Consider the following 12,170-nt stretch of genomic DNA (forward strand, 5'->3'; position numbering starts at 1 on the left):
CTGTGCAGCTCAGAGGAGACTGTACCTAAAGGACACGACAGGCGGGCATCTTCCACCAAGGATCAAATAACACCGAGGGGAATGTTTCTTACTCGCTGGTGTCGGGAAGAACGCATATCTGGAAATGGTTCTGCCATAACCGGCTCTTCAGCACACATTCCCTCTCTGCTTACCAAGCACAAGTGGCAAGTTACCAGGTATGTTGCCCAACAGGCTCTGGAGATTCTTGAGTGAAGAGACATTGGAAGGTGGGATTTTAGTCAGTGAAGATCTAATGAATCTGCCCCCAAGCTGCCCGCCTTAGGTCAGTTTAGCATTTTTCCAGGTGATTGGAGGAAGACTTGTAATCCGGGGCAGCTGGCAGACAAGAGGCTGGCTGGCCCAGCAGGTACCTCTTCCAGCTGCCCACTGTTTGTAGCTGGCAAGACCCCTACCTGTTGTTAAGCCCACTCAGTCAGCTAAAGACCATCAGCAGGCAACAGAGGCAAAGGGCTCACATCTACCTGGAGATGCTTCAGAGGGTGTGTCTGAAGCACTGGAATCCCGTTCCTCCTGAAATCAGCTGAACAAATATTTGCCCCAAAAGAGAATCAAAGCAAGAGAATGAATAGAAGAGGTCACAGCACAAACCAACAGGAACTATTTAATCATTTATCTCCCCAGGGAGTTCATTTACAGATTGGCTTTCAAGTCTAGCAACCCTTTGCTCAAGGGAACCCACCTTTACCTCAGCCAACTCTACCCTGGTCATCTGACCTCTACTGACAAGTGACCTCCTTGCCTTTATAAGAGCTACTGGGGGGGAAGAGGGAGGAAGTTTGAAAGAAATGGGAAACTAGAGACAGGATGGGGTCTCGGGGCAAACCTAGGAGGTCTCTTGCCCAGTAGTAAAGCAAAATGCTTGCCCCGCCCTAGGCCCAGCCGATAGACAACTAAATTCTTGACATTCCGGAGCTCACGGGGCATGGCCCTTCCACCTCACTTCCTTCAATGGATGACTTATTTCCCAGTCTGTCCATTTTCTACATATTCTAAGGGGACAGAATATGTCTCAGAAGCCGCAATATTCCCCATTCCAGAATGCAGTTCACTCCGAAGGATAATAAATGCCTACCACAGTGGCTACTAGTAAGGGGACTCTCACCTCTATCTCACCCTGACTGATGAGGTGGCGAGCAGAAGGGTTCTCTGAAGAAAAGGCACTCATTGGTGTCAGCCTCTGCTCTCTTTATCTTTGAGAGTCACAATAGTCTGTTAGAAACTAAGGCCTGTCCAAGGTCACATGGCCAGTTAAGTGACAGGGCCAGGACTCACACCCACATCCAGTCTGTCACCAAATCTTAATTTCCTATGGAACCTCACAAACCAGGTTCTTGCTCTGCCAGAAAACAGTGCTTCAGTAAAGAGGCCCCAGGGCCCTGACCAGAAAAACACTGGGCAGAGCAGCTGGAGATCCCCAACCAACCGATCCAGGGCAGTGGGGTGCAAAGTCCTGGGGCTCAATATATGGCACAGCAAGGGCTCCACAAACAAGCCAACCACACAGAGAGTCGCACACCTTGGAGAAAAATGAACATAGGGGCACAGCACAAACACAATTGGCCCAGACCACTGTCCTCTAAAATTAGACAATACTCAGCCACTCAAGCCAGTGGGCTCCTGCCTGGCCAAACGGTCTGAGTACCATGCACACGAGTACACAGGAGCCTGAGGTCATCAGCTCTGCAGTTTCTCTGGGTATTATGTCCATCACCCCAGCCAAGGTGACCCAGTCCGTGGGAGCAAGCAGAAGGCAGGGAGAACTTGCTACTCTCAGGTTTTAAGCCAAGTAAACACACAGGCTGTTTTTCTTTGCTGAGAAATTGGAACAAAACTATGAAACCGTGAGGCCACAAGGGTAGCCAGAATGAAAGATACAGATCCCCTAAAAACTGGGTCATCTATATTTCCAAAGTTAACCTCTTGTATTAAAATGAAGCCAGGAAGGTCTCCTGAACAACTGATATCTTCAACAACCATGCCATACAACGGAGAGAGACCAAAAAGGGCAGTTAGGATCTTCACAGAGAAGAGACACAAGGGGCGGACACACAGGGGCGTGGTTCTTACCCAGCCGCCGTTCTCCTGGATCCAAGGCTCTAGGTGGTCATTCAGATAGGTGGCCATCCAACTTGCAATCCGACTCACCAATACCTGCATCTCCTTGTCTACGCTTTCCACGCACAGTGCCCCGCCAAAGGAGAAAAAGGCCACGATGCGACCCCAGTTTACTCCATCCCGAAAGAGTTCATTCACTACCTGTTCAAAGCTCTGATATGCTGTCCCTGGGGTTATATGAAGCTGGGATGTTAGATCGCTGAACGCTCTCCGGTACCGCAGTTCAAACTCATCGCCTGCCTCTCTCAGCGCTTGCTTCACGGCAGCCATGGGGATGACCTCCCGCGCATCCAAACTGCTGCTGCGGCCCGTGGCGCCATTCCCCGCGGGGCTATCCGCCAGGTGCCAGGATGGGTTGCCATTGATGGCACTGGGGGTCTCCCTTTCTGCTTCAATTTCTTCTGGGGCCTCAGTCCTATTCTCTTCGACATCATTAAACTGACTCCAGCTGTATCCTTTCTGGGAAAGCTTGTAGGAGAGAAAGTCAACCACCAGCTCCCGGTTGCTCTGAGACATTTTTATAATAGAGATGGGCTCAACCAGTCCATTGTCCAAAACACCTGCTCACTCACTGGGTCTGCTGTGTTTAGCGATTCTCTTCCAGGATCCAAAGCCAAGATAAGGTTCTGAAGAGAGAGAAAGAGCTTCAGGAGAAAAATTTAATATGCATGTCATTTACCTTACAATATTCCCATTCCTCCTCCAGGTACCGGAATCGGTTTCTTTGTGGCTCTTATAAAGGTCCGAACCCAGGTTCTAAGGGACTTCAATGAAGTCAAATTGAAAGGACCAGCAAGCTTTGAATTGTTTCATCAGCCTCTTTTTACTACAACCACCCACCCCTTTTTTCTCCGAAATGCCTTTCTCCAAAAGTCACCCCCATTGGCATATCACCACCACCACCACCTACATTCAAATCTATCTCCGGCGACAGCAAGCAGGTGCAACCCCCGGAAGGTCTTTTGTATCATAGGTCGGGAGGAGGTGGTGGCTGGGTCGCCGGTAACTCAGAAGAAAAAAAAAAACCAGCCCCGGCCGGAGGGATCATGCGACCTGGTAGGCAGGCCAGAAGGCGACAGAGGAATTGCGAAGCTTAGGAACCTGCCCCCTCGCTCGAAGCTTCCTCCATCGCCCAGATCGAGGGCGGCCGCTCTCTGCTCCGCAGGCTCCAGCCACCCGGGAGGAGCCCAACCCCCTCGCTCTAGCACGCCCCTTGGCTCTCCGCCTCCTACTGGGAGTCAGGAGAACTCTCCCGGAGGTATGGCTTTAGTGTAATTTCCCCCCACCCCTCCTTTCTTTCTTTCTATTTAAGTACCAGCCCTGGACGAGGCTTCCGAAACCCTAAAGGGACTTCTCAGTGAATCTCAAGGTTCCGCGCAGGGACGCGAAGAGGGGGGAAGACAGCCTCGGAACTGCGATCTGATTTCGGAAAGACCACTCCCGGGCTTTTCCGAGAGGCGTGTGCTGGAGACCCCCCCGCCCACAAACACCGCTAGTTGTCTTTGAATTTCCCAAAAGCCCTGGACATAGCATTGGGGGACTGCCAGGTCCTCCATTCCGCGCCCGGACACAATGGCCGCCGGCACCCCGCACAAAGACGGGGTGAGGGGGAGGCGCTGAGCCCCGCCACCGGTCAGGAAGAAGGGTCCAGGCTCCCACAGCGGAGACCTCGTTTTCCTGAAGCCGGGCCCAAGGCGGCCTCCTGGAGCCCCCTGCAGGGCTCGAGGACCGGAGGCCGCTACGCGCTGGAGCCCCGGGTGGGTGGGCTGAGGCCTCGCTTACTGCTCGCGCTCCCCCTAGGCCGGGTACCCGCCGAGCCACCGCCCCGTTGCTAGGCAACCGCCCTCCCTCAGGGGCGCCCCCTAGACCTCTCTGGAAGGAGGGGTCTCGCCCCCGCGGCCCGCCCCAGCTTAGCCAATCCGCGGGTCGAGTCGGCACGGAAGCGGGACGGCAAAGGCTTCCATTGGGCGCAGCTCCTGTCAGGCACAGGGGAGGCGGCGCTCTCACCTGCGAGCCCCGCGAGCCCTGGGGGGCCACATCCCCCCTTCATAGGCCCAGTGGCTTCCAGACACAAGGGCGTTTTGCGGCTGGGAAATGCGCCGCGGACTTAGGCCGGCCTACCTGGCTGACTGCTCGTGCCGAATCTCCCGGAGAAGCCGGCCTCAGTTTCCCCTGAAGAGACCGGGAGAACTTGCAAGCGCAGTCACTTCCGGTGCCTCGGCAGCGCGCGCGAGCCCGAGACGCAAAAGGAGTGCACGCCAGGAGGGACTGGCGTCGAGACGTGGGAAAGCAGCGTCCCCTGGCGGTCGATTTGCGGAGTCACAGGCGCATGGAACACCAACGGTTCACATTCATTCAATCTAGTTCCTTCATCCATCTATCCCTTTGTATACTACAGAAAAAGTGCTTTTTTCCCCGGGTGTCCAACACCGGACAGGTTTCCCAACTTGTGTATTTCTTCCCTCACTTTAAAAATAGATGGCAGCATTGACCTTTCATTGGCTGTGTATCAGTTACTACTTGAAAAGCCTGAAGAATAGAAAGCCCTTAGTTTGTTTGGTTTGTTGAAGACGGTTATGAAAGAGGCAAGACAGGGTCTCTGTTTTTATGAAGACTTACACCTTAGGGGTGGAGACTATCCAACTATGAAAATATACAAACAAGGTCATCTCTAAATGTCAGGAAAAAAAGCCTAACATTGTGATAATGACGATGAAATGAGAGTTGCCTTAGAGTGAGTGAGTGATCTTTTTAAAAATGCAAACTCCAACTCTGGCTGACCAGTGCAGTAGAAAGACATTTATTTAGCAGTTTTTCAGCCCGATCTGTCCTCTTAACTATGTAGCATAGAATGACCTTCGTTTTTGTTGTTGTTGTGGTGGTGGTGGTGGTGGTGGTGGTGAGCCCAACTTTTAGCGACTGAGCCATCTCTTCTGTCTCACTATTATACATACATACATAGTTGATGTGTTGCTGGGGAATCAAACCCAGAGCATTGTGCCTATATAGTAGTCAGGCATTCTACCAAATAAGCTATAACTCGGTTTTTCAAAAATTATTTTATTTGGGGCATGTTCACATGAGTGTGGGTGTGTATGTGCCCCCCATGTTTGTGTGGAGGTCAGAGGACAATTTTTAAGAGTTAATTCTATTTAAGGGTGGAACTCAGCTCCTCAGCTTGCAAGGCATGTTCTCTTTTTATACAGGGTCTCCTTACATAGATGTTTAACTTGGGCTGCCCTTGACCTTGTATTCACTTGTACACCATAGGTTGGTCTAGAACTCAGAGCAGTCTTTCAGCTTTTGTGGACTGAGAGCTGCTGAGATCTCAGCCTCCTGGTGTGCAGATGATCACTGTTGGACACTTAGGGTCCATAACATAACACAACACAGGAGCTCTTTCTCTGCTGATTCCTGGCTGTGGAACAACATGGCGTCAGGAAGACGCTCCTCCTCTGGACATCACCTGACAGTCTGGAGACAGCAACTCATCCATCGTCTTTCACAGAAGATGTGGCAGAATATACTGTTGGCCACAGAGTTCATTCCACTCTTTTGGGAAACCCCTTGACTGAAATTGTGGTGTGAGTTGGAGAGTTGAGCCCATGTGGGAAGGGACACACCAGAATTGTTTCAAACTCGTTATCTTCTCTGAACCTCATACAGCTCCCAGGTGGGTGTAATTAAACCAGTCAAAGTAGGCAGAGTCTAAAAGAAATTAATAAATTACATGAAGTAAGAAAGATTGTGTGTGTAGGGTGGTCGGGTGGATCAGAATAGACCCAGGCCAGTCTAAAACCAAAGTCATGGCTTACCCAATTCAATGAGCAGCTGTGAAGCATTCACAGGATCTGAATGGCCGGCGTGTGTGTGTGTGTCCTACACTGTTTTCACCTGTGTCAGCCTCACGTGTTCCCCTGTTAGCAGAGACCAAAGATCAAAGGGCTTTGCTGCAATGACTCGAAGGTTAAATGAGGGACAGGGGCTGGTGACTCATCCTATAAAGATGCTCACCTCTTAGCCTGACAGCTGGACTTCCATCTTGGAATCCACATATGGAAAGGAAAGAACTAACTCAAAATTGTTTCCCCACCGTCCAGCTCCTGGTAAGGTACACACACCTGATCTGCGACTCCCTTCCCCTCTGGCTGCTCTATTGGAAGGCTGTAACAGGAATTTGTAAATAAATATGCTATTGCATTTCTTCCTTGAGCCATAGTCCGGTCCCTTAGCTCCTAGAGAAGCCTTGTAAAGGTTAAAAGCTGTCTGCCTCTCTCTCTCTCTCTCTCTCTCTCTCTCTCTCTCTCTCTCTCTCTCTCTCTCTCTCTCTCTCTCTCTTCCCCCCACTGTTTTGCTCTCAGTTTTCCTCATTCTCCCTTTCTCTTCCCCTCCTTCCTCCATAGCAGCTCTTTCACCATCTACCTTAAGTTAACTTCTTAGTATTTCTATGACGACCTCTCATCAGCACTGTCGTGCTGCCTCTAGTGTGATCCTCAATGTTCTCCCACCATAAGGCCTGACCATGGGCTGGTGTGTGCCGACCCTCTATGATGCTCATAGTCAGAAGGGTGATTCTGAATCAGCTCCTTCCCTGCTCCAGGCCACTAATAAGCTTGTCTTCTGAACAAATAAATGGGGCTGTTTTGGTTCCTTTTTTTTGTTTGTTTGTTTTCCAGACAGGGTCTACCTATCACTGGCCTTGAACGCATAGAGACAGACCCACCTGCCTCTGCCTCCCGAGTGTGGGATTAAAGGCGCATGCCAAGCCACCTAGCAAGTAAGTATATCTTTTAAAAAGGAATTTGTACAAATGTATAACACATTATAACCAGTGATTCTCTGGTGACCGATTTGATCATTGGATATTAGGTGGGGCAGGAGAGATGGCTCGGTGGTTTAGAGCACTTACTTTGCTCTTTTCAGAAGGCCCAGGTTCAGGTCCCAGCCTCCACATGGTGGCTGACAACCATCTGTAACTCCAGTTCCATGTGACATCCTCTTTTGAGGTCCACCGCACAGGCATGCATGTGGTATACCACAGGCATGCAGACAAAACACTCATACATAAAAAAAAAAATCTAAAAAGAGAGAGAGAGAGAGAGAGAGAGAGGGAGGGGAGAGAATGTTAAGGCTCTGGCGATCAGAGAACACTCAGAGAGTAGGGTTCTTCCCCACCTTGCTTGTTTCCTTTGTTTTTGAGGCAGTCTCTCTTGTTCTGCAGCTGTTACTGCCCTGGCTCCTGCTTCCCACTTGGCTGTCAGAGTGTTCTGGCTGGGATTATACACGTAAATGGCCACATCTTGTTCTGGGGATCAAATTTAGGGCATCAGGGTTGAGTGCTATCACCTGCTGAGCTGTCTCACCGGCCTGGATTTCTAAATTCTTAAAAACAAACAAATGAAAAAAAAAACAAACCCACGGAGCATGGTGAACTCTGGCAGCACACACCTTTAGTCTGAGCTCTTGGGAGGAACAGGTGGGGGGATCTCTGTGTGTTTGAGGGCACCCTGATCTACAGAGTGAGACCATGTCTTAAACAAAACAGACCAAAAAAAAAAAAAAAAAACTTAGAACGTAAAAACATTAACTCTGTAAGGATACGCCACCATTTGATCTCCCACTTCCGCTTTTGGGAACATTTAGGTAGTTTCCAGTCTTTTCCCATTACAAATAATACTATAATTTGTCTAATATGTGTGTTGCATATGTTGGCATTTGTAAGATAAAAATTCCTAGAAGTCCAATTATCAGTGTATGAGCAGATTAATCTGTTTTGACCTTAATAAATATGAGCAAAGTGTTCCATATAGCAATTGTACTAGCTTAGCTTCATTAGCAAAATATGAAAATATGAATATAAAAAATGTGTCAGGCTCTTCACATGGTAGGATCACAGTGAGTTATGATGTGTGTACACACCAATACTCTGTGCGATGGTGGAAATCCAAGCTCTCACACGTCAGATTAGCTTTGCAGTACTATGCTCCAACTTCAGCCTTGTCTGGTTTTGTTTGTTCATTTGTTTCTTTATTTTGTTTTGTTTTGCTTTGTTTTAATCTTTGCTTGGGAGGTGGAGACAGGCAGATCTCTGTAAGTTCTAGACCAGTCTGGTCTACAGAGTGAGTTCTGAGACAGCCAGGGTTGCACAGAGAAACCCTACCTTGAGAAAAACAACAAAAAGCAAAACGGTGTGTGTATGTGTCCACATATGGAGATCAGAGGAGAATTTGTGGGAGCTGGTTCTCTCCTTCTACTATGTGGGTCCAGGGTATGGAACCCAGGCTGTTAGGGTTGGCTGGAATGCCTATATTTTAATGTTTTAACTTGAAAATGGGGAGGGGTTTGTTTTGGGGTGTTTTTTTGTTTGTTTGTTTGTTTTTTGAGACAGGGTTTCTCTGTATATCCCTGGCTGTCCTGGAACTCACTCTGTAGACCAGGCTGGCCTCGAACTCAGAAATCAGCCTGCCTCTGCCTCCCAGAGTGCTGGGATTATAGGCATGCGCCACCACTGCCCGAAGGGTTATTTGTTTTTATTTTATTTTTTATTTTTACTTTATGTTTTTATTTGATTTTTCAAGACAAGATTTCTCTGTGTAGCCCTTGTTGTCCTAGAACAACCTCTGTAGACCTGGCTGGTCTCAAACTCAACAGAGATCTGCCTGTCTCTGCTTCCCAAGTGCTGGAATCAAAGTCATGTACCACCACCTGGCTTCTCAGAAAGTCATGAAGACTTAAGTGCTACTTACTGTTGCATTCTAGGCAGTTTCGTGAACTATTCTCTTCCTTATGAAGATTTAGGTGATTTCCAATTCTGAAACTACAGCAGACTGGTCACTGATTGCCTTATTTCTGCCCTTGGCCCTGCCTTCGGTGATGCAAAGATTGTGGATGGAATAGGTCCATCCTACTCCATCTAGTGTCATCCACATCTAGTGTCAGCACTGGAGCTCTGCTTCACTGATTTCAGACTGCCTAGCCTCCTGTTCATCCAGGAAGGGCATTTGAACGGAGTTCTAGAACTCAGTGGATATGGAAGCAATGACAGGCGCAGAGACCCTTGGGCCAGGCTCACTTCGTAATTTGGAAGGACTTGGACCTTCTGGAATGAACAAATGAATGGCATCACTCCTTCCTTTCTTCTTTCTTTCCATCAGTCACCTTTTGCCCAGTATTGAACACACAGCTCTGCTGCACCTTCCTTGTTAACAAAGGTACCCTTTGTCCCGGCTGAACTTGACAGCTCCCCAGCCCCACATGGACCTGCTGTTCAGTGCCACATGTCCATGGGGCAGCCATGGCCTAGGCAGACCCTGCCCTTCCTTGCCTGCTGCCTGGATCCAACCCGGCCAGTCTCTTCTTCTTGACTGACATCCTTCAGGCCAACACAGCATGTGCCATCTGGCTCACCTCCTAAGTTAACTACGTCCCGCACAATTACGTATTTCTCATGTTCGATCGAGGTCTGCCTTCTCACTGGAATGTCAGCACCATAAGGACAGAGATTGGGGGTCTCCCCCTTTTCTTTCATCCGCTTCTCCTCCTTCCAACCCCTACTCCCATCCCTCGTGAAAAAGCATTCATTGTCTAAAAATAAGATAAATAGGGAATAAAGCTGGGCTTGGAGGCCGACGCAGGAGGATCTCTAGGAATTTGAGGCCAGCCTGGTCTCTACATTGAGTTCTGGGACAGCCAGGACTAAATAGAGAAACCCTCTCACTATGTAGACCAGAATAGCTGGTAACTCACAGACATCAATCTTCCTGTCTCCCTGGTCTGAAATTAAAGGCATGTATCACTGTGTTAAGCTTCATGGCTGGCCTTTTAGTACATGCCGATTTCCCCACAAAAATAACTAAACCCGTCTCTACCACCCTAACCCTAACCCTAACCATCTATCTATCATATATCTATTTATTACAATGAATTTTAAGGCTCTATTGTGCAGAGGGAAGGACTACACTTTTCCTGCCTACCCCCAAATTCTACCACTACTTACTTTTTGTTTTTCGAGACAGGGTTTCTCTGTTTAGCCTTAGCTGTTCTCTATAGACCAGGCTGGTGTAAAACTCAGAGATTCATCTGCCCTAGCCTGAGTATTAGGGTTGAAGGTGTGCATCACCACAGCCTGGCTAAAGGTGATTTTTAAAAAAATTTTAATTGTATTTTAGTATGTATATGAGAGTTTTACCTACATGTTTATCTGTGTACTGTGAGAGAGTCTTGTGCTTGCAGAAACCAGAAGAGAGCATCAGATCTCTTGGAAGTGGAGTTACAGTTAGTAATTTCATGTGCTTCTGTGTGGATGCGAGGTATCAAACCCAGGACCTCTGGAAGAGCTGCAAGTACTTCTGATCACCAAGCTGTCTCTCTAGCCTCTGCCACTACTTAAAACAACAACAACAACAAAACGTGTTGACTTTAGATGTATTTTTAAAGTTTAAAGTATTTTCTGTGTCTCTGTGAGTCTGAGTCTGAGGAGGTCAGAAGATGGCGTTACATCTGGAACTGGAGTCCAGGCGACCACGCGCCTCTGGATATGAACCAGACTCCAGTCCTCTGGAAGCGCCACAAGTGCTTTAACCACTGAGCCATCCCTCCAGCCCCTCTGCTACTGTTAGTGGCCACCAGTCTGAACGGAGCCATGTGGGAAGAGGGACAGGAGGGAGCCAGAAGCCAAGAGGCCGGCCGGAGAGTGGGAACCAAGAGTGGCTGCCAAGAGCAAAGAGGCCAAGAGGCCTGCTCAGCCAGAATGAATCACACAGGAATCAGAGGAGCTGGGGGAAGGAGAGCTCAGCCCAGTTACTCGGCTGGAGAGTTTTGGGTAACGGGTACAGTTTGCCAGCTAGGACCCTGTAACAGGTAGACTGGTGGCCAGTGTCCACCTTGATATCCTAACAGGCTGCTCAGTCTTTTGTCATGGGGTTGAGACCTAATGATTAGCACTGGACAAAATCTCTTTCTCTTTTTTTTTCTTGTTTTTGTTTTTGTTTTTGTTTTCCAAGATAGGGTTTCTCTGTATAGCCCTGGCTGTTCTGGAACTTACTCTGTAGACCAGGCTGGCCTCAAACTCAGAAATCCTCCTGCCTCTGCCTCCCAGAGTGCTGGGATTACAGGCGTGCGCCACCACTGCCTGGCTCAAAATCTCATTCTTATACTGGGCATGCCTGCACTCTCAGAACTCAATAGATAGAGGCAGGGTCTAGCTGTGTTGCCCAAGGTGGCCTGGGACACACAGGCCTACCTTAAACTCCTGAAAGCAGGAGAGTGCCACCATGCCAGGCTTCTTTTTATGTCTTTGATGTCCTGAAGATATTCTCCTGGGAACTGCCTGTTTTCACTTTTTTTTTGTCCTGTTGAGTTTTGTCCTGTGTTCTGCAAATTATTTTTATTTTATTTTATTTTTTAAATCCCCATGGCTGGACATGGTGGTGCCTGCCTTTAAATCTCAGCACTTGGGAGGCAGAGGTAGGCAGCTTTCTGTGTAAGGTCAACTTTGTCTACATAGTGAGTTCTAGGAATGTCAGAGCTACACAGAAAACCCTGTCTCCAAAACAAACAACACAAACCATGCGTCTGTAGGTCTGTCTGCCAAGGTTTCAGATTCCTTGGAGTTATAGGTGGTCATAAGCCACCAACATAGGTACTGGGACTCAAACTCAGGTTCTCTTTCTTTTATTTAAAACTCATGGGCTAAAAAAAACAAAAACAAAACAAAACAAAAAAAGATCCAGGTGGTGGTGGCACACACCTTTAATCCCAGCACTTGGAAGGCAGAGGCAGGTGGATTTCTGAGTTCGAGGCCTACAGAGTGAGTTCCAGGACAGCCAAGGCTACACAGAAAAACCCTGTCTTGAAAACAAACAAACAAACAAAAAACTCATGGGCTGGAGAGATGGCTCAGCAGTTAAGAGCACCGACTGCTCTTCTAGAGGTCCTGAGTTCAATTCCCAGCAACCACATGGTGGCTCACAACCATTTGTAATGGGGTCTGATGCCCTCTTCTGGTGTGTCTG

At 48.5% G+C, this 12,170-nt stretch overlaps 1 protein-coding gene across 7 annotated transcripts in view; it reads right to left on the bottom strand.

Moving 5' to 3' along the window:
- The window catches only part of Bcl2l1 (BCL2 like 1), a 49,883-nt gene extending 45,391 nt beyond the window's left edge, over positions 1 to 4,492 (bottom strand). The window contains exons 1-2 of one of the 7 annotated variants that reach the window (XM_052183931.1): positions 3,068 to 3,435; positions 2,110 to 2,783 (exon numbers count right to left, since the gene is read on the bottom strand). In XM_052183931.1, the coding sequence (XP_052039891.1) occupies positions 2,110 to 2,673 (564 nt within the window). In that variant the 5' untranslated portion in view covers positions 2,674 to 2,783; positions 3,068 to 3,435. Of the gene's footprint in view, positions 1 to 1,797; positions 2,802 to 2,867; positions 2,984 to 3,067; positions 3,447 to 3,472; positions 4,017 to 4,278 lie in introns of those variants that run through there. The other 6 variants (XM_052183926.1, XM_052183929.1, XM_052183930.1 and 3 more) reach the window with 6 other exon arrangements.
- Positions 4,493 to 12,170: the final 7,678 nt, after the last annotated feature.

This window comes from Apodemus sylvaticus, chromosome 5 (assembly GCF_947179515.1).
Source record: "Apodemus sylvaticus chromosome 5, mApoSyl1.1, whole genome shotgun sequence".
Taxonomy (NCBI): domain Eukaryota; kingdom Metazoa; phylum Chordata; class Mammalia; order Rodentia; family Muridae; genus Apodemus; species Apodemus sylvaticus.